The 20,639-nt window shown below is 45.2% G+C and overlaps 1 protein-coding gene across 1 annotated transcript in view; it reads left to right on the top strand.

Moving 5' to 3' along the window:
• The window catches only part of LOC148439591 (terminal uridylyltransferase 4-like), a gene marked incomplete at its 3' end in the record, with an annotated part of 394,965 nt that overhangs the window by 79,034 nt on the left and 295,292 nt on the right, over positions 1 to 20,639 (top strand). The window contains exons 4-5 of the mRNA XM_088464538.1: positions 5,946 to 6,062; positions 10,123 to 10,300. Of these exons, the coding sequence (XP_088320664.1) occupies positions 5,946 to 6,062; positions 10,123 to 10,300 (295 nt within the window). The remainder of the gene's footprint in view (positions 1 to 5,945; positions 6,063 to 10,122; positions 10,301 to 20,639) is intronic.

The following is a 20,639-nucleotide window of genomic DNA, read 5'->3' as shown; positions in this document are numbered from 1 at the left end:
ACGACTTTGTCATAGTCACCGCAGTCCTCGGTGGCCACTCCTCGACAGGCCTCCAGGGCCTCTCCGTGCAGTGTGGGCACTAGGTGTCTGACCCACTCCTGCTTGGGTAAATTGTGTAGTTTACAAGTCCTTTCAAATATTTGCAAATGTCCATCAATGTCCCCATCACTGTCTGCAAACTTGGCAAACTGTATACGTCCTGATCTGGGTACAGCAGTCTGCAACGGTGCTTGGGGTACCACAGCCAGTGGTGCCCGCTCGTCATGCCACATCCGAATGATTAGCATGCGCTCCTGCTCTGTCGCCATTTCTCCTAATTCCGCTAGACGCTTCGCTAGGGAATCCATTCGTTGGGATCCCTGTCATGCTGGGGAATGCTGAGAAACATAACTGCTGTGAGAGGGGGTGGGACTTGTTGCTCTCACCACGTTCTGAGGGGCGCCCATTGTTACGCTGGCCGCACTTTCCACCTCCGTCTGATGCAACTCCACTCCGCTGTTATCAGCCATACTGCGCGTTCTCCTGAACTGCAGTTACTCCTCTCCTGAGTAACTCGGCTTCTCTTGTCCAGTGACCGAAAAGCCGCCTGGGATTATCCCACCGCTATGCCACCAAATGTGACCGGATTCCTTTCGCCTAGGCTGTCCCTGGTCACGGGTTAGCGCTTTTGGACTCCCACTCACAGTCAGTGCCTGCCTGTCACTGACTCCGCCCACTGCGCCGTGGGCGTGTAACGATGCTGCCACCACCAAACTCTACCATCGGCGTTTGGAACCGCTTTTTACGTTACCCTCAGGCTCCTACCTCGGCACCTAGAACCGCTTCTGCTGCGTATGCGTTTGACTAGCTGCGGCCACACCCCCTGATTGGTGTCGGCTGATTCCTCCTGATCCCTCGCAATGGACCAGGTCTGCATGGTAGCTTGGCAGAGGGCTTGAATTTGGAGACACGGAGCTCTTACCCAGAACAGCCGGAGAACGGAATAGCGTTTGGCGCAATTCTGATGGTCGCAGGATTGAGATACAATTGAAGTCCGGCAAGGTGTTTATTGCTCAAAGTCTTGAAGAAGACTCGTCCTTCCGGATGAAGGGGTACATCGCATACAAGAAATCTTATCAAGCAATTCTTCTCCTCAAAGAAGTTACAGGGTTGTACAATTTTACCAGACACGAAGCCTCCTTTTATGCCACTCAGGGCACAGTGCCACAGGGGGTAAGTCCGCCCTGTGGCCCCCAACCAATCAATGTTTTCTCACATACAGTAATATAATTTAACCACATATTACATTTCAAAGGAGACACCCAATTCCTCCTTTCTAATCCACCACCTAAAAGCAGTTGCTTCCTAAACAAACTGATTTAGCATACAATATATCTGTCTCCTAAATTGTGGATATAACATTTCACAGGAACTGGTAATGTACTTTCATCCTTTGATACATTTATCACACAGTGACAAAATATCTATGTAGGATAACCAGCAATAATATTCGCTTTGGTCTTCCTGCAATAATCATAAAAAAACAAACACTTCTCTCCCCCAGAAGTGCACACACACAGGAGATAGTCTCAGGCCATTTCACCCTCTTCTCAGCACACAGAGGCCCTGATTCAGAGCCGGATGCTCTGACAGAGCGCTCGTTCTGAATCAGGGGCGTCTCTCCTACCTTTTGGAGCGGCCTCCTGGCCGCTCGAATAGCTGTGGGTGACCACCCACAGCTATAGCGAGCGGCCAAAATAATGGTCGCGATGACCATCACGACCATCGGGCTTGCGACGAGACACTGCGGTAGGGTCTCGCTGCCGCAAGCCCTGGAGTGCTTTTGGCTCTATCATAGCCAAAAACACTCCCACTGACATCACTAGTTCCCATGGGAACGCCTCCGTCTGGGCAGCCACGCCCCCTTTGCTGCGAGACTCATAACGACGGCTTGGCCGTCGTTATTTGGGTCTCGCTCATGCGCACAACGTAGCCGCCTCCGTTGTGCGCATGCGCACTTGGGCACCATCGACACGATTGCGAGCGGGTCTGAATCAGGCCCAGAGACCTTCCAGCCAGGTCTAATCTGGAATGCACTTCAAAGAAAGCTTTGTTACACAATGGTCTGACCACTATCATAGGTCAGGATGATTAATATATCACTTCCTATGTCAGGAGGTGAGAATGTCTCATAACCATTTCACTTAAATGTTACAGCCTTCTAAAACAAAACAACTTGTACATTCCTTATAAGTGCATAGCCTATTAAATATACTCTGCACCATGCACTAATGCATTGCAGATCAGCTGCAGTGCATTACAGCAATATACATATATAGACTTTAATGCAGTTTAGTATAAACCATGTGCAGTGTGCTTTTACACTGTCCTTTTAAAAATGGCGCAATGGCATGAGGGTTAATCCCCTCAATGCCTTGGTAGCCATTTTAATCACGTGTGGTCGGCCTCCGGCCTCACCAACCCCCGAGGAGGAGTGTGAAACACATCAGCTCCCCTCGGGCACAAACTAATACTGAGGCTTGGAGGGGGGTATAGAGGGGGAGGAGCTAGTTACACTTCAAATTTAAAGTGCCAGCTTTCTCTCAGCACCGTCTTTACCCCACTGCCTATGCTCTCCAGTGTCCCCTAGTGGATGAAGGAGAAAATGCACTTCTTGAATCTATGCCTGTATATGACATGACCAGCCTCTGTGTCTGCAGAAACTAGCAGGAGGTCTGATGAATAGGAAGACCTGTTGTGGTCAGTGAACTCTGGCTGGAAGTTCTCTGTGTGAAGGTGTGAATGGTGTCATATAGCCAAACCCTTCAGTTACAGAACTTCCTTTGAAAAGACAATTTGTTTGTTTTTCGGAACCTTTTGGATGCCACTGAATGTGTTAAGGTTGGGAATGCCAAACTGATTGATACTTCCATTGGGAAGGATGAATGTCATTTACTATTTCCTGTGACATTTTTTATCAACATGTTAGGAGACAGTTATACTGTATGATAAATCAGTTTTGTGTTTAGGTTTGGGTGACTCCTTTGAAGTGTAATATGTTGTTAAATTATATTATGTGACACCGCATGATTGGTTGAGTCGATCACAGGGCGGATTTACTCCCCTGTATTATTGTGTGTAAGAATGAGATAAAAAGAGGGACTGTGAGCCCTGTATGTGTACATCTTTATAAATCCTGTGAGGAGAAGAATGGCTGTCTGATTTTCTGTGTGATATTCCCCTTCAGACGGAAGGTTGAGTCTTCTTTAAGACATTGAGCAATAAAACACTGTTTGCCTTTACTTCAGTTGCCTCAATGCTGCGACCAATTGAGTTGCGCCAAAACGCTATTCCGTTCTCCTGCTGCTCTGGGTAAGAGCTCAGCGTCTCCAAGTTCAAGCCCTCTGCCAGCTACCGTGGAGACCTGGTCCATTGCGAGGGATCAGGTGGGAACAGCCGACACCAAATAGGAGGTGTGTCCGCAGTTAGTTGACGCATACGCAGCAGAAGCGGTTCCAGTCGCAGGCGGTAGGAGCCTGAGTGTACCTAATAAGCGGTTCCAAACGCCGATGGTAGAGTTTGGTGGTGGCAGCTTCAGTAAACGCCCACGGCGCAGTGGGCGGAGTCAGTGACAGGCGAGCACTGACGGTGAGTGGGAGTCGAAAAGCGCTAACCCGTGACCAGGGCCGGCCTGCAGACACAGAAGCTGGTCATGTCATATACAAAAAGTGCATTTAAACCCATTTTACATCTAAAATCATACATTTTAAATCCATGTCCTGGCTCAGTGCTGCACAGACCATTTTGAATACGTTTTTATGTTTAAACAGTCGGCGCCTAGCATAGAGTAGAGATTTACAATGGGCGCCTGGCGCCTTTTGTCCTTTTAAAAATAGCGCAACGGCATGAGGGTTAATCCCCTCAATGCCTTGGCAGCCATTTTAATCACGTGTGGTCGGCCGCCGGCCACAGGGACCAATTACAAGCAGTGCCCCTTGTGAACGGTGCCCGCTCCTGCCCATTTTGTATCGCAAATGGAGGCTGCATGACTAGGTGTCCGATTTTATACACATGTGCCAACGGGGCTGATTGTCTCACCTCAATTCAATAAGTAACAGGTGGGTGAGATACTTATGTCCATATAGTGTATATTTCTCAACACAAAAAATCAGTGTACAGTTGTGATGTTCTAGTGAGTTCCCAGTCTTCATAGTACATGGCAGAAGTTCCCAAACTCTGCCATTACAGTCCAGGTTTTAAGGATATCATGCTTAAACTCAAGTGACTTAATTAGTACCTCGGTCAATTTGATTTAACCATCTGGACTGAAGCATGGATATCCCTAACACCTGGCCTGTAGTGGTCGGAGTTTGGGAAAGGCTGCTATATGGTGTGGAGAAATTAGCAAGTAATAAAAATTGCACAAATATCTTAACATTAGGAGATTCAAATACACCAGGGTCAGTCTGTGTGTAATATTGTGGTTATTGAGCAGATATTAATGAGTTTAATAATAAAACTGCCAATATAATCAACAAATCAGTAGATTAGGCTGTAAGTTAATGTGGACACAGAGAGAACCTTTAATTAATTCTTGACTCCGACAGATTTAGATGATAGTCGCTGACTAACGCTGGGTACACACCTAAAGATCTTCTGTCCAACCATCTAACTAGTTGATTGGTTGGAATGAACTGAACTGAAGTCCACAGCTGCTTTTTAGTTCACAATATCTCGCCTGAGCTAACAGTTGATAACTCCCAATTATTAATATTATTATTATTATTAATAAACACATTAGGACAGTCAGTATAAAATGAGGTGAGATTGTGCATGGTCTGTCTGTGCTTTTACACAGTGATTGTGAGAGACCCCTGCAGGCTCCGGGATCACAGTATGGGGGTCCATTCCAGACTCTGTAACTTACAATAAGTGATCTGAGTGAGCCCATAAATACTATATCCTTCTATGATAGAACACAAGTATATGAGATGTACTTCCATTTGTAAAAAGACAGTTGTTATGGCCTAGTGTGTGTGTCCCCTAGAGTGTATGGCCTAGTGTCTGTGTGTGTCCTAGAGTGTGTGTGTGTGTGTCCTAGAGTGTATGGCCTAGTGTGTGTGTCTGTGTGTGTCCTAGAGTGTGTGTGTGTGTCCTAGTGTATGGCCTAGTGTGTGTGTGTGTGTCCTAGAGTGTATGACCTAGTGTGTGTGTGTGTGTCCTAGAGTGTATGGCCTAGTGTGTGTGTGTGTCCTAGAGTGTATGGCCTAGTGTGGGTGTGTGTCCTAGAGTGTATGGCCTAGTGTGTGTGTGTGTCCTAGAGTGTATGGCCTAGTGTGTGTGTGTGTGTGTATGGCCTAGTGTGTGTGTGTGTGTGTCCTAGAGGGTATGGCCTAGTGTGTGTGTCCTAGAGTGTGTGTGTGTGTGTCCTAGTGTGTGTGTGTCCTAGTGTGTGTGTGTGTGTCCTAGAGTGTATGGCCTAGTGTGTGTGTCTGTGTGTGTCCTAGACTGTGTGTGTGTCCTAGAGTGTGTATGTGTGTGTGTGTCCTAGAGTGTATGGCCTAGTGTGTGTGTGTGTGTCCTAGAGTGTATGGCCTAGTGTCTGTGTGTCCTAGTGTGTGTGTGTGTCCTAGAGTGTATGGCCTAGTGTGTGTGTCTGTGTGTGTCCTAGACTGTGTGTGTGTCCTAGAGTGTATGGCCTAGAGTGTATGGCCTAGTGTCTGTGTGTCCTAGTGTGGGTGTGTGTGTGTGTGTGTCCTAGAGTGTATGGCCGTGTGTGTGTGTGTGTCCTTTAATCATAATGTTCATACTAAGCTGCTCCTTATCTGTGATATGATTGGCTGTATGATAGAAATAGGCTGGAAGTTACCTATAGAGGAGAGAGACACACACACAGGACACTTACATGTAAGACAATTGGCCTCTTGTCACTGTAATTGTACAGCGTCGTCCTCTCATCCTTACAGAGATCTCCCGACTTCTCCAGCTGTCAGTACCTATGCAAGCTGTGCTCCGTGCACATCGAGAACGTCCAAGGGGCGCACAAGCATATTAAGGAGAAACGACACAAAAAGAATATCCTGGTAAGATCTGCTCCCGACCTCGCGCACGTTTCCTGTTTTGCGTCTCATTTGTGTCAGTTATGTGTTTTCCTGGTGTGAGTCTCATTTGTGTCAGTTATGTGTTTTCCTGTTTTGCGTCTCACTCATTTGTGTCAGTTATGTGTTTTCCTGTTTTGCGTCACATTTGTGTCAGTTATGTGTTTTCCTGGTTTGCGTCTCATTTGTGTCAGTTATGTGTTTTCCTGGTTTGCGTCTCATTTGTGTCAGTTATGTGTTTTCATGTTTTGCGTCACATTTGTGTCAGTTATGTGTTTTCCTGGTTTGCGTCTCATTTGTGTCAGTCAGTTATGTGTTTTCCTGGTTTGTGTCTCATTTGTGTCAGTTATGTGTTTTCCTGTTTTGCGTCACATTTGTGTCAGTTACGTGTTTTCCTGTTTTGCGTCTCATTTGTGTCAGTTATGTGTTTTCCTGTGTTGCGTCTCATTTGTGTCAGTTATGTGTTTTCCTGGTTTGAGTCTCATTTGTGTCAGTTATGTGTTTTCCTGTGTTGCGTCTCATTTGTGTCAGTTATGTGTTTTCCTGGTTTGCGTCTCATTTGTGTCAGTTATGTGTTTTCCTGGTCTGCGTCACATTTGTGTCAGTTATGTGTTTTCCTGTTTTGCGTCTCATTTGTGTCAGTTATGTGTTTTCCTGGTTTGAGTCACATTTGTGTCAGTTATGTGTTTTCCTGGTTTGCGTCTCATTTGTGTCAGTTATGTGTTTTCCTGGTTTGAGTCACATTTGTGTCAGTTATGTATTTTCCTGTTTTGCGTCACATTTGTGTCAGTTACGTGTTTTCCTGGTTTGCGTCTCATTTGTGTCAGTTATGTGTTTTCCTGTTTTGCTTCTCATTTGTGTCAGTTATGTGTTTTCCTGGTTTGCGTCACATTTGTGTCAGTTATGTGTTTTCCTGGTTTGCGTCTCATTTGTGTCAGTTATGTGTTTTCCTGGTTTGCGTCTCATTTGTGTCAGTTATGTGTTTTCCTGGTTTGAGTCTCATTTGTGTCAGTTATGTGTTTTCCTGTTTTGCGTCACATTTGTGTCAGTTATGTGTTTTCCTGGTTTGCGTCACATTTGTGTCACTTATGTGTTTTCCTGGTTTGCGTCACATTTGTGTCAGTTATGTGTTTTCCTGGTTTGCGTCTCATTTGTGTCAGTTATGTGTTTTCCTGTTTTGCATCTCATTTGTGTCAGTTATGTGTTGTCCTGGTTTGAGTCTCATTTGTGTCAGTTATGTGTTTTCCTGTTTTGAGTCTCATTTGTGTCAGTTATGTGTTTTCCTGTTTTGCGTCACATTTGTGTCAGTTATGTGTTTTCCTGGTTTGCGTCACATTTGTGTCAGTTATGTGTTTTCCTGGTTTGCGTCTCATTTGTGTCCGTTATGTGTTTTCCTGGTTTGAGTCACATTTGTGTCAGTTATGTGTTTTCCTGTTTTGCGTCTCATTTGTGTCAGTTATGTGTTTTCATGTTTTGAGTCACATTTGTGTCAGTTATGTGTTTTCCTGGTTTGAGTCACATTTGTGTCAGTTATGTGTTTTCCTGGTTTGAGTCACATTTGTGTCAGTTACGTGTTTTCCTGGTTTGAGTCACATTTGTGTCAGTTATGTGTTTTCCTATTTTGCGTCTCATTTGTGTCAGTTATGTGTTTTCCTGGTTTGAGTCTCATTTGTGTCAGTTATGTGTTTTCCTGGTTTGAGTCACATTTGTGTCAGTTACGTGTTTTCCTGGTTTGAGTCACATTTGTGTCAGTTACGTGTTTTCCTGGTTTGAGTCACATTTGTGTCAGTTATGTGTTTTCCTATTTTGCGTCTCATTTGTGTCAGTTATGTGTTTTCCTGTTTTGCGTCACATTTGTGTCAGTTATGTGTTTTCCTGGTCTGCGTCTCATTTGTGTCAGTTATGTGTTTTCATGTTTTGAGTCACATTTGTGTCAGTTATGTGTTTTCCTGGTTTGAGTCACATTTGTGTCAGTTATGTGTTTTCCTGGTTTGAGTCACATTTGTGTCAGTTACGTGTTTTCCTGGTTTGAGTCACATTTGTGTCAGTTATGTGTTTTCCTATTTTGCGTCTCATTTGTGTCAGTTATGTGTTTTCCTGTTTTGCGTCACATTTGTGTCAGTTATGTGTTTTCCTGGTCTGCGTCTCATTTGTGTCCGTTATGTGTTTTCCTGGTTTGAGTCACATTTGTGTCAGTTATGTGTTTTCCTGTTTTGAGTCTCATTTATGTCAGTTATGTGTTTTCCTGGTTTGAGTCTCATTTGTGTCAGTTATGTGTTTTCCTGGTTTGAGTCTCATTTGTGTCAGTTATGTGTTTTCCTGGTTTGAGTCTCATTTGTGTCAGTTATGTGTTTTCCTGGTTTGAGTCTCATTTGTGTCAGTTATGTGTTTTCCTGTTTTGCTTCTCATTTGTGTCAGTTATGTGTTTTCCTGGTTTGCGTCACATTTGTGTCAGTTATGTGTTTTCCTGGTTTGCGTCTCATTTGTGTCCGTTATGTGATTTCCTGGTTTGAGTCACATTTGTGTCAGTTATGTGTTTTCCTGTTTTGCGTCTCATTTGTGTCAGTTATGTGTTTTCCTGGTTTGCGTCTCATTTGTGTCAGTTATGTGTTTTCCTGTTTTGCTTCTCATTTGTGTCAGTTATGTGTTTTCATGTTTTGAGTCACATTTGTGTCAGTTATGTGTTTTCCTGGTTTGAGTCACATTTGTGTCAGTTATGTGTTTTCCTGGTGTGAGTCTCATTTGTGTCAGTTATGTGTTTTCCTGTTTTGCGTCTCACTCATTTGTGTCAGTTATGTGTTTTCCTGGTTTGCGTCTCATTTGTGTCAGTTATGTGTTTTCCTGGTTTGAGTCTCATTTGTGTCAGTTATGTGTTTTCCTGTTTTACGTCTCATTTGTGTCAGTTACGTGTTTTCCTGTTTTGCGTCACATTTGTGTCAGTTACGTGTTTTCCTGGTTTGAGTCACATTTGTGTCCGTTATGTGTTTTCCTGTTTTGCGTCACATTTGTGTCCGTTATGTGTTTTCCTGGTTTGAGTCACATTTGTCTCAGTTATGTGTTTTCCTGCTGGTTCTTGTTCTGCACAACAGACTTCAAACATGGAGCAAATTGTGAGTAGGGGGAGACTAGGAGGGTCTGACTCTTTATTGGTTCCTCTCTAGACTTTCTCCCAATTCCTTTCTATCCATTTTTATATTGTTGAGTTGTCATGTGACGACAATTTAATTAACCCATTAAATAATTAGGTTGCGTTATACATTATTTTATTCTTAGATTATATTGAAGCAATGTTATTGCCTTAATCTTAATTTGAATACAACGTAAAAGTGCTGCTCACTGACATAAGGTTTCTGTGTTTAGATTAAATGGAGGATGAAAATCACCATATTCAGTCCAATAAAGTCGTCTGCCAACCGGACATGTCCAATAATTATTGTATTCATTCCCATCCTATCCTGCCGTCCTATGCTGTCGTCATGTGCTGCCGGCCTGTCCTGCCGTCCTGTCCTGCCGTCCTGTCCTGCCTTCCTGTCCTGCCGTCCTGTCCTGCCATCCTGTCCTGCCGTCCTTTACTCTCATCCCTATGCTGCCATCCTGTCCTGCCTTCCTATGCTGCCGTCCTGTCCTGCCGTCCTGTCTTGCCGTCCTGTCCTGCCGTCCTGTCCTGCCGTCCTGTCCTGCCGTCCTGTCCTGCCGTCCTGTCCTGCCGTCCTGTCCTGCCGTCCTGTCCTGCCGTCCTATGCTCCGGTCCTGTCCTGCTGTCCTATGCTCCGGTCCTCTCCTGCTGTCCTATGCTACCGCCCTATGCTGCCGTCCTGTCCTGCCATCCTATCCTGTTATAGGTGTAGACTGTATGAGCTGCAAAGTGCACTAATTAGGCAATATATATGGGGCTTGCTATAAGCTGCCTACATGAATCCATCTTTGTGCTGTCTGTTTCCTCCAGAACATTTAATCATTTATTTTAAAACATTTTTATTGTGGAAATAATCATTTGAGCAGATGCAAGCTACTTAATTATAGTTTATTTGCCATTGTCCTGTAGGAGAAGCAGGAGGAGAATGAATTGCGAGCTCTTCCTCCTCCGTCAGCAGCCCAGATAGCTGCATTGGGTGCGACTCTGGTAGATGCAGCGAAGGAACATGGTATATCTGAGGCTGACTTCCAGTCCAGGCAAGGAATAGTGATCAGGATGGAGATGGTTATCCAGAGGAAATTGCCTGGTATGTCATATGTACATGCATTCCGTGGACTGCGAGCGCCGTGGCACTAATGATTGCCTAATAGTGATAGGAGGTCAAGCAGTGACATGGAGGTATATGGGGGGTCTTTATGTAACTTTTTGCCTTAAAACTCCATCAGAAACAAAGCTGCTGGCGACGGTTTGTGCCATGAAATGTTCGTGTTTTATATTTAATATCAGTTTACAACTTCCATTACTTGGTCATTCCCAGTAAGTGCTGACATTATTCAATTCTCAAAAAGAAAAGAAATCCTAGCGCTCTTATTCTTTTTGTTATATAACTTTTTTTTATGAATAGTCAGTAAGGTAACAAAACGGAGCAAAATCACATCCATTGTGGTGTAGGGAAAGGAAGCACACGTGATAGACAGAGCGACTGTCACAGTCCACACAAATCACATCCATTGTGGTGTAAGGAAAGGAAGCACACGTGATAGACAGAGCGACTGTCACAGTCCACACAAATCACATCCATTGTGGTGTAAGGAAAGGAAGCACACGTGATAGACAGAGCGACTGTCACAGTCCACACAAATCACATCCATTGTGGTGTAAGGAAAGGAAGCACACGTGATAGACAGAGCAAATGTCACAGTCCACACAAATCACATCCATTGTGGTGTAAGAAAAGGAAGCACACGTGATAGACAGAGCGAATGTCACAGTCCACACAAATCACATCCATTGTGGTGTAGGGAAAGGAATACACGTGATAGACAGAGCGACTGTCACAGTCCACACAAATCACATCCATTGTGGTGTAAGGAAAGGAAGCACACGTGATAGACAGAGCGAATGTCACAGTCCACACAAATCACATCCATTGTGGTGTAGGGAAAGGAATACACGTGACAGAGCTAATGTCACAGTCCACACAAATCACATCCATTGTGGTGTAGGGAAAGGAATACACGTGATAGACAGAGCGACTGTCACAGTCCACACAAATCACATCCATTGTGGTGTAAGGAAAGGAAGCACACGTAATAGACAGAGCGAATGTCAGTCAACACAAATCACATCCATTGTGGTGTAGGGAAAGGAATACACGTGATAGACAGAGCGAATGTCACAGTCCACACAATTCACATCCATTGTGGTGTAAGGAAAGGAAGCACACGTGATAGACAGAGCGACTGTCACAGTCCACACAAATCACATCCATTGTGGTGTAAGGAAAGGAAGCACACGTGATAGACAGAGCGAATGTCACAGTCCACACAAATCACATCCATTGTGGTGTAGGGAAAGGAATACACGTGATAGACAGAGCGAATGTCACAGTCCACACAAATCACATCCATTGTGGTGTAGGGAAAGGAATACACGTGATAGACAGAGCGACTGTCACAGTCCACACAAATCACATCCATTGTGGTGTAAGGAAAGGAAGCACACGTGATAGACAGAGCGAATGTCACAGTCCACACAAATCACATCCATTGTGGTGTAGGGAAAGGAATACACGTGATAGACAGAGCGACTGTCACAGTCCACACAAATCACATCCATTGTGGTGTAAGGAAAGGAAGCACACGTGATAGACAGAGTGAATGTCACAGTCCACACAAATCACATCCATTGTGGTGTAATGAAAGGAAGCACACATGATAGACAGAGTGAATGTCACAGTCCACACAAATCACATCCATTGTGGTGTAGGGAAAGGAAGCACACGTGATAGACAGAGCGAATACCACAGTCCACACAAATCACATTCATTGTGGTGTAAGGAAAGGAAGCACACGTGATAGACAGAGCGACTGTCACAGTCCACACAAATCACATCTATTGTGGTGTAAGGAAAGGAAGCACACGTGATAGACAGAGCGACTGTCACAGTCCACACAAATCACATCCATTGTGGTGTAAGGAAAGGAAGCACACGTGATAGACAGCGACTGTCACAGTCCTCACAAATCACATCCATTGTGGTGTAGGGAAAGGAAGCACACGTGATAGACAGAGCGACTGTCACAGTCCACACAAATCACATCCATTGTGGTGTAGGGAAAGGAAGCACACGTAATAGACAGAGCGAATGTCACAGTCCACACAAATCACATCCATTGTGATGTAGGGAGAGGAAGCACACGTGATAGTGCGAATGTCACAGTCCACATAAGTCACATCCATTGTGGTGTAAGGAAAGGAAGCACACGTGATAGACAGAGCGACTGTCACAGTCCACACAAATCACATCCATTGTGGTGTAGGGAAAGGAAGCACACGTGATAGACAGAGCGACTGTCACAGTTCACACAAATCACATCCATTGTGGTGTAGGGAAAGGAAGCACACGTGATAGACAGAGCGAATGTCACAGTCCACACAAATCACATCCATTGTGGTGTAGGGAAAGGAAGCACACGTGATAGACAGAGCGAATGTCACAGTCCATACAAATCACATCCATTGTGATGTAGGGAGAGGAAGCACACGTGATAGTGCGAATGTCACAGTCCACATAAGTCACATCCATTGTGGTGTAAGGAAAGGAAGCACACGTGATAGACAGAGCGAATGTCACAGTCCACACAAATCACATCCATTGTGGTGTAAGGAAAGGAAGCACACGTGATAGACAGAGCGAATGTCACAGTCCACACAAATCACATCCATTGTGGTGTAGGGAAAGGAATACACGTGATAGACAGAGCGACTGTCACAGTCCACACAAATCACATCCATTGTGGTGTAAGGAAAGGAAGCACACGTGATAGACAGAGCGAATGTCACAGTCCACACAAATCACATCCAACGTGGTGTAGGGAAAGGAAGCACACGTGATAGACAGAGCGAATGTCACAGTCCACACAAATCACATCCATTGTGGTGTAGGGAAAGGAAGCACACGTAATAGACAGAGCGAATGTCACTGTCCACACAAATCACATCCATTGTGGTGTAGGGAAAGGAAGCACACTTGATAGAGCGAATGTCACAGTCCACACAAATCACATCCATTGTGGTGTAAGGAAAGGAAGCACACGTGATAGAACGATTGTCACAGTCCACACAAATAGCATCCATTGTGGTGTAGGGAAAGGAAGCACACGTGATAGACAGAGCGAATGTCTCAGTCCACACAAATCACATCCATTGTGGTGTAAGGAAAGGAAGCACACGTGATAGACAGAGCGAATACCACAGTCCACACAAATCACATCCATTGTGGTGTAAGGAAAGGAAGCAAACGTGATAGACAGAGCGACTGTCACAGTCCACACAAATCACATCCATTGTGGTGTAAGGAAAGAAAGCACACGTGATAGACAGAGGGACTGTCACAGTCCACACAAATCACATCCATTGTGGTGTAGGGAAAGGAAGCACACGTGATAGACAGAGGGACTGTCACAGTCCACACAAATCACATCCATTGTGGTGTAGGGAAAGGAAGCACACGTGATTGACAGAGCGAATGTCACAGTCCACACAAATCACATCCATTGTGGTGTAAGGAAAGGAAGCACACGTGATAGACAGAGCGAATACCACAGTCCACACAAATCACATCCATTGTGGTGTAAGGAAAGGAAGCAAACGTGATAGACAGAGCGACTGTCACAGTCCACACAAATCACATCCATTGTGGTGTAAGGAAAGGAAGCACACGTGATAGACAGAGGGACTGTCACAGTCCACACAAATCACATCCATTGTGGTGTAGGGAAAGGAAGCACACGTGATAGACAGAGCGAATACCACAGTCCACACAAATCACATCCATTGTGGTGTAAGGAAAGGAAGCAAACGTGATAGACAGAGCGACTGTCACAGTCCACACAAATCACATCCATTGTGGTGTAAGGAAAGGAAGCACACGTGATAGACAGAGGGACTGTCACAGTCCACACAAATCTCATCCATTGTGGTGTAAGGAAAGGAAGCACACGTGATAGACAGAGGGACTGTCACAGTCCACACAAATCACATCCATTGTGGTGTAGGGAAAGGAAGCACACGTGATAGACAGAGCGAATGTCACAGTCCACACAAATCACATCCATTGTGGTGTAGGGAAAGGAAGCACACGTAATAGACAGAGCGAATGTCACAGTCCACACAAATCACATCCATTGTGGTGTAGGGAAAGGAAGCACACTTTATAGAGCGAATGTCACAGTCCACACAAATCACATCCATTGTGGTGTAAGGAAAGGAAGCACATGTGATAGAGCGATTGTCACAGTCCACACAAATAGCATCCATTGTGGTGTAGGGAAAGGAAGCACACGTGATAGACAGAGCGAATGTCACAGTCCACACAAATCACATCCATTGTGGTGTAAGGAAAGGAAGCACACGTGATAGACAGAGCGAATACCACAGTCCACACAAATCACATCCATTGTGGGGTAAGAAAAGGAAGCAAACGTGATAGACAGAGCGACTGTCACAGTCCACACAAATCACATCCATTGTGGTGTAGGGAAAGGAAGCACACGTGATAGACAGAGCGAATGTCACAGTCCACACAAATCACATCCATTGTGATGTAGGGAGAGGAAGCACACGTGATAGTGCGAATGTCACAGTCCACATAAGTCACATCCATTGTGGTGTAAGGAAAGGAAGCACACGTGATAGACAGAGCGAATGTCACAGTCCACACAAATCACATCCATTGTGGTGTAGGGAATGGAATACACGTGACAGAGCGAATGTCACAGTCCACACAAATCACATCCATTGTGGTGTAGGGAAAGGAAGCACACGTAATAGACAGAGCGAATGTCAGTCAACACAAATCACATCCATTGTGGTGTAGGGAAAGGAATACACGTGATAGACAGAGCGAATGTCACAGTCCACACAATTCACATCCATTGTGGTGTAAGGAAAGGAAGCACACGTGATAGACAGAGCGACTGTCACAGTCCACACAAATCACATCCATTGTGCTGTAAGGAAAGGAAGCACACGTGATAGACAGAGGGACTGTCACAGTCCACACAAATCACATCCATTGTGGTGTAAGGAAAGGAAGCACACGTGATAGACAGAGCGACTGTCACAGTCCACACAAATCACATCCATTGTGGTGTAGGGAAAGGAAGCACACGTGATAGACAGTGCGAATTCCACAGTCCACACAAATCACATCCATTGTGGTGTAAGGAAAGGAAGCACACGTGATAGACATAGCGACTGTCACAGTCCACACAAATCACATCCATTGTGGTGTAGGGAAAGGAAGCACACGTGATAGACAGAGTGAATGTCACCGTCCACACAAATCACATCCATTGTGGTGTAGGGAAAGGAAGCACACGTGATAGAGCAATTTTCACAGTCCACACAAATCACATTCATTGTGGTGTAAGGAAAGGAAGCACACGTGATAGACAGAGCAAATGTCACAGTCCACACAATTCACATCCATTGTGGTGTAGGGAAAAGAAGCACACGTGATAGACAGAGCGAATGTCACAGTCCACACAAATCACATCCATTGTGGTGTAGGGAAAGGAAGCACTCGTGATAGACAGAGCGAATGTCACAGTCCACACAAATCACATCCATTGTGGTGTAAGGAAAGGAAGCACACGTGATAGAACGATTGTCACAGTCCACACAAATAGCATCCATTGTGGTGTAGGGAAAGGAAGCACACGTGATAGACAGAGCGAATGTCTCAGTCCACACAAATCACATCCATTGTGGTGTAAGGAAAGGAAGCACACGTGATAGACAGAGCGAATACCACAGTCCACACAAATCACATCCATTGTGGTGTAAGGAAAGGAAGCAAACGTGATAGACAGAGCGACTGTCACAGTCCACACAAATCACATCCATTGTGGTGTAAGGAAAGAAAGCACACGTGATAGACAGAGGGACTGTCACAGTCCACACAAATCACATCCATTGTGGTGTAGGGAAAGGAAGCACACGTGATAGACAGAGGGACTGTCACAGTCCACACAAATCACATCCATTGTGGTGTAGGGAAAGGAAGCACACGTGATTGACAGAGCGAATGTCACAGTCCACACAAATCACATCCATTGTGGTGTAAGGAAAGGAAGCACACGTGATAGACAGAGCGAATACCACAGTCCACACAAATCACATCCATTGTGGTGTAAGGAAAGGAAGCAAACGTGATAGACAGAGCGACTGTCACAGTCCACACAAATCACATCCATTGTGGTGTAAGGAAAGGAAGCACACGTGATAGACAGAGGGACTGTCACAGTCCACACAAATCACATCCATTGTGGTGTAGGGAAAGGAAGCACACGTGATAGACAGAGCGAATACCACAGTCCACACAAATCACATCCATTGTGGTGTAAGGAAAGGAAGCAAACGTGATAGACAGAGCGACTGTCACAGTCCACACAAATCACATCCATTGTGGTGTAAGGAAAGGAAGCACACGTGATAGACAGAGGGACTGTCACAGTCCACACAAATCTCATCCATTGTGGTGTAAGGAAAGGAAGCACACGTGATAGACAGAGGGACTGTCACAGTCCACACAAATCACATCCATTGTGGTGTAGGGAAAGGAAGCACACGTGATAGACAGAGCGAATGTCACAGTCCACACAAATCACATCCATTGTGGTGTAGGGAAAGGAAGCACACGTAATAGACAGAGCGAATGTCACAGTCCACACAAATCACATCCATTGTGGTGTAGGGAAAGGAAGCACACTTTATAGAGCGAATGTCACAGTCCACACAAATCACATCCATTGTGGTGTAAGGAAAGGAAGCACATGTGATAGAGCGATTGTCACAGTCCACACAAATAGCATCCATTGTGGTGTAGGGAAAGGAAGCACACGTGATAGACAGAGCGAATGTCACAGTCCACACAAATCACATCCATTGTGGTGTAAGGAAAGGAAGCACACGTGATAGACAGAGCGAATACCACAGTCCACACAAATCACATCCATTGTGGGGTAAGAAAAGGAAGCAAACGTGATAGACAGAGCGACTGTCACAGTCCACACAAATCACATCCATTGTGGTGTAGGGAAAGGAAGCACACGTGATAGACAGAGCGAATGTCACAGTCCACACAAATCACATCCATTGTGATGTAGGGAGAGGAAGCACACGTGATAGTGCGAATGTCACAGTCCACATAAGTCACATCCATTGTGGTGTAAGGAAAGGAAGCACACGTGATAGACAGAGCGAATGTCACAGTCCACACAAATCACATCCATTGTGGTGTAGGGAATGGAATACACGTGACAGAGCGAATGTCACAGTCCACACAAATCACATCCATTGTGGTGTAGGGAAAGGAAGCACACGTAATAGACAGAGCGAATGTCAGTCAACACAAATCACATCCATTGTGGTGTAGGGAAAGGAATACACGTGATAGACAGAGCGAATGTCACAGTCCACACAATTCACATCCATTGTGGTGTAAGGAAAGGAAGCACACGTGATAGACAGAGCGACTGTCACAGTCCACACAAATCACATCCATTGTGCTGTAAGGAAAGGAAGCACACGTGATAGACAGAGGGACTGTCACAGTCCACACAAATCACATCCATTGTGGTGTAAGGAAAGGAAGCACACGTGATAGACAGAGCGACTGTCACAGTCCACACAAATCACATCCATTGTGGTGTAGGGAAAGGAAGCACACGTGATAGACAGTGCGAATTCCACAGTCCACACAAATCACATCCATTGTGGTGTAAGGAAAGGAAGCACACGTGATAGACATAGCGACTGTCACAGTCCACACAAATCACATCCATTGTGGTGTAGGGAAAGGAAGCACACGTGATAGACAGAGTGAATGTCACCGTCCACACAAATCACATCCATTGTGGTGTAGGGAAAGGAAGCACACGTGATAGAGCAATTTTCACAGTCCACACAAATCACATTCATTGTGGTGTAAGGAAAGGAAGCACACGTGATAGACAGAGCAAATGTCACAGTCCACACAATTCACATCCATTGTGGTGTAGGGAAAAGAAGCACACGTGATAGACAGAGCGAATGTCACAGTCCACACAAATCACATCCATTGTGGTGTAGGGAAAGGAAGCACTCGTGATAGACAGAGCGAATGTCACAGTCCACACAAATCACATCCATTGTGGTGTAGGGAAAGGAAGCACACGTGATAGACAGAGCGAATGTCACAGTCCACACTAATCACATCCATTGTGGTGTAGGGAAAGGAAGCACACGTAATAGACAGAGCGAATGTCACAGTCCACACAAATCACATCCATTGTGGTGTAGGGAAAGGAAGCACACTTGATAGAGCGAATGTCACAGTCCACACAAATCACATCCATTGTGGTGTAAGGAAAGGAAGCACACGTGATAGAGCGATTGTCACAGTCCACACAAATAGCATCCATTGTGGTGTAGGGAAAGGAAGCACACGTGATAGACAGAGCGAATGTCACAGTCCACACAAATCACATCCATTGTGGTGTAAGGAAAGGAAGCACACGTGATAGACAGAGCGAATACCACAGTCCACACAAATCACATCCATTGTGGTGTAAGGAAAGGAAGCAAACGTGATAGACAGAGCGACTGTCACAGTCCACACAAATCACATCCATTGTGGTGTAAGGAAAGGAAGCACACGTGATAGACAGAGGGACTGTCACAGTCCACACAAATCACATCCATTGTGGTGTAAGGAAAGGAAGCACACGTGATAGACAGAGGGACTGTCACAGTCCACACAAATCACATCCATTGTGGTGTAGGGAAAGGAAGCACACGTGATTGACAGAGCGAATGTCACAGTCCACACAAATCACATCCATTGTGGTGTAAGGAAAGGAAGCACACGTGATAGACAGAGCGAATACCACAGTCCACACAAATCACATCAATTGTGGTGTAAGGAAAGGAAGCACACGTGATAGACAGAGCGAATGTCACAGTCCACACAAATCACATCCATTGTGGTGTAGGGAAAGGAATACACGTGATAGACAGAGCGACTGTCACAGTCCACACAAATCACATCCATTGTGGTGTAAGGAAAGGAAGCACACGTGATAGACAGAGCGAATGTCACAGTCCACACAAATCACATCCATTGTGGTGTAGGGAATGGAATACACGTGACAGAGCGAATGTCACAGTCCACACAAATCACATCCATTGTGGTGTAGGGAAAGGAATACACGTGATAGACAGAGCGACTGTCACAGTCCACACAAATCACATCCATTGTGGTGTAAGGAAAGGAAGCACACGTAATAGACAGAGCGAATGTCAGTCAACACAAATCACATCCATTGTGGTGTAGGGAAAGGAATACACGTGATAGACAGAGCGAATGTCACAGTCCACACAATTCACATCCATTGTGGTGTAAGGAAAGGAAGCACACGTGATAGACAGAGCGACTGTCACAGTCCACACAAATCACATCCATTGTGCTGTAAGGAAAGGAAGCACACGTGATAGACAGAGGGACTGTCACAGTCCACACAAATCACATCCATTGTGGTGTAAGGAAAGGAAGCACACGTGATAGACAGAGCGACTGTCACAGTCCACACAAATCACATCCATTGTGGTGTAGGGAAAGGAAGCACACGTGATAGACAGTGCGAATTCCACAGTCCACACAAATCACATCCATTCTGGTGTAAGGAAAGGAAGCACACGTGATAGACATAGCGACTGTCACAGTCCACACAAATCACATCCATTGTGGTGTAGGGAAAGGAAGCACACGTGATAGACAGAGTGAATGTCACCGTCCACACAAATCACATCCATTGTGGTGTAGGGAAAGGAAGCACACGTGATAGAGCAAATTTCACAGTCCACACAAATCACATTCATTGTGGTGTAAGGAAAGGAAGCACACGTGATAGACAGAGCAAATGTCACAGTCCACACAATTCACATCCATTGTGGTGTAGGGAAAGGAAGCACACGTGATAGACAGAGCGAATGTCACAGTCCACACAAATCACATCCATTGTGGTGTAGGGAAAGGAAGCACTCGTGATAGACAGAGCGAATGTCACAGTCCACACAAATCACATCCATTGTGGTGTAGGGAAAGGAAGCACACGTGATAGACAGAGCGAATGTCACAGTCCACACAAATCACATCCATTGTGGTGTAGGGAAAGGAAGCACACGTAATAGACAGAGCGAATGTCACTGTCCACACAAATCACATCCATTGTGGTGTAGGGAAAGGAAGCACACTTGATAGAGCGAATGTCACAGTCCACACAAATCACATCCATTGTGGTGTAAGGAAAGGAAGCACACGTGATAGAGCGATTGTCACAGTCCACACAAATAGCATCCATTGTGGTGTAGGGAAAGGA

The sequence above is a fragment of the Taudactylus pleione genome, unplaced genomic scaffold (assembly GCF_031769625.1).
Source record: "Taudactylus pleione unplaced genomic scaffold, aTauple2 ptg001678l, whole genome shotgun sequence".
In the NCBI taxonomy this organism is placed as follows: Eukaryota; Metazoa; Chordata; class Amphibia; order Anura; family Myobatrachidae; genus Taudactylus; species Taudactylus pleione.
The sequence above is the reverse complement of the archived record's forward strand: the minus strand, read 5'-3'. Positions and strand labels throughout refer to the sequence as shown.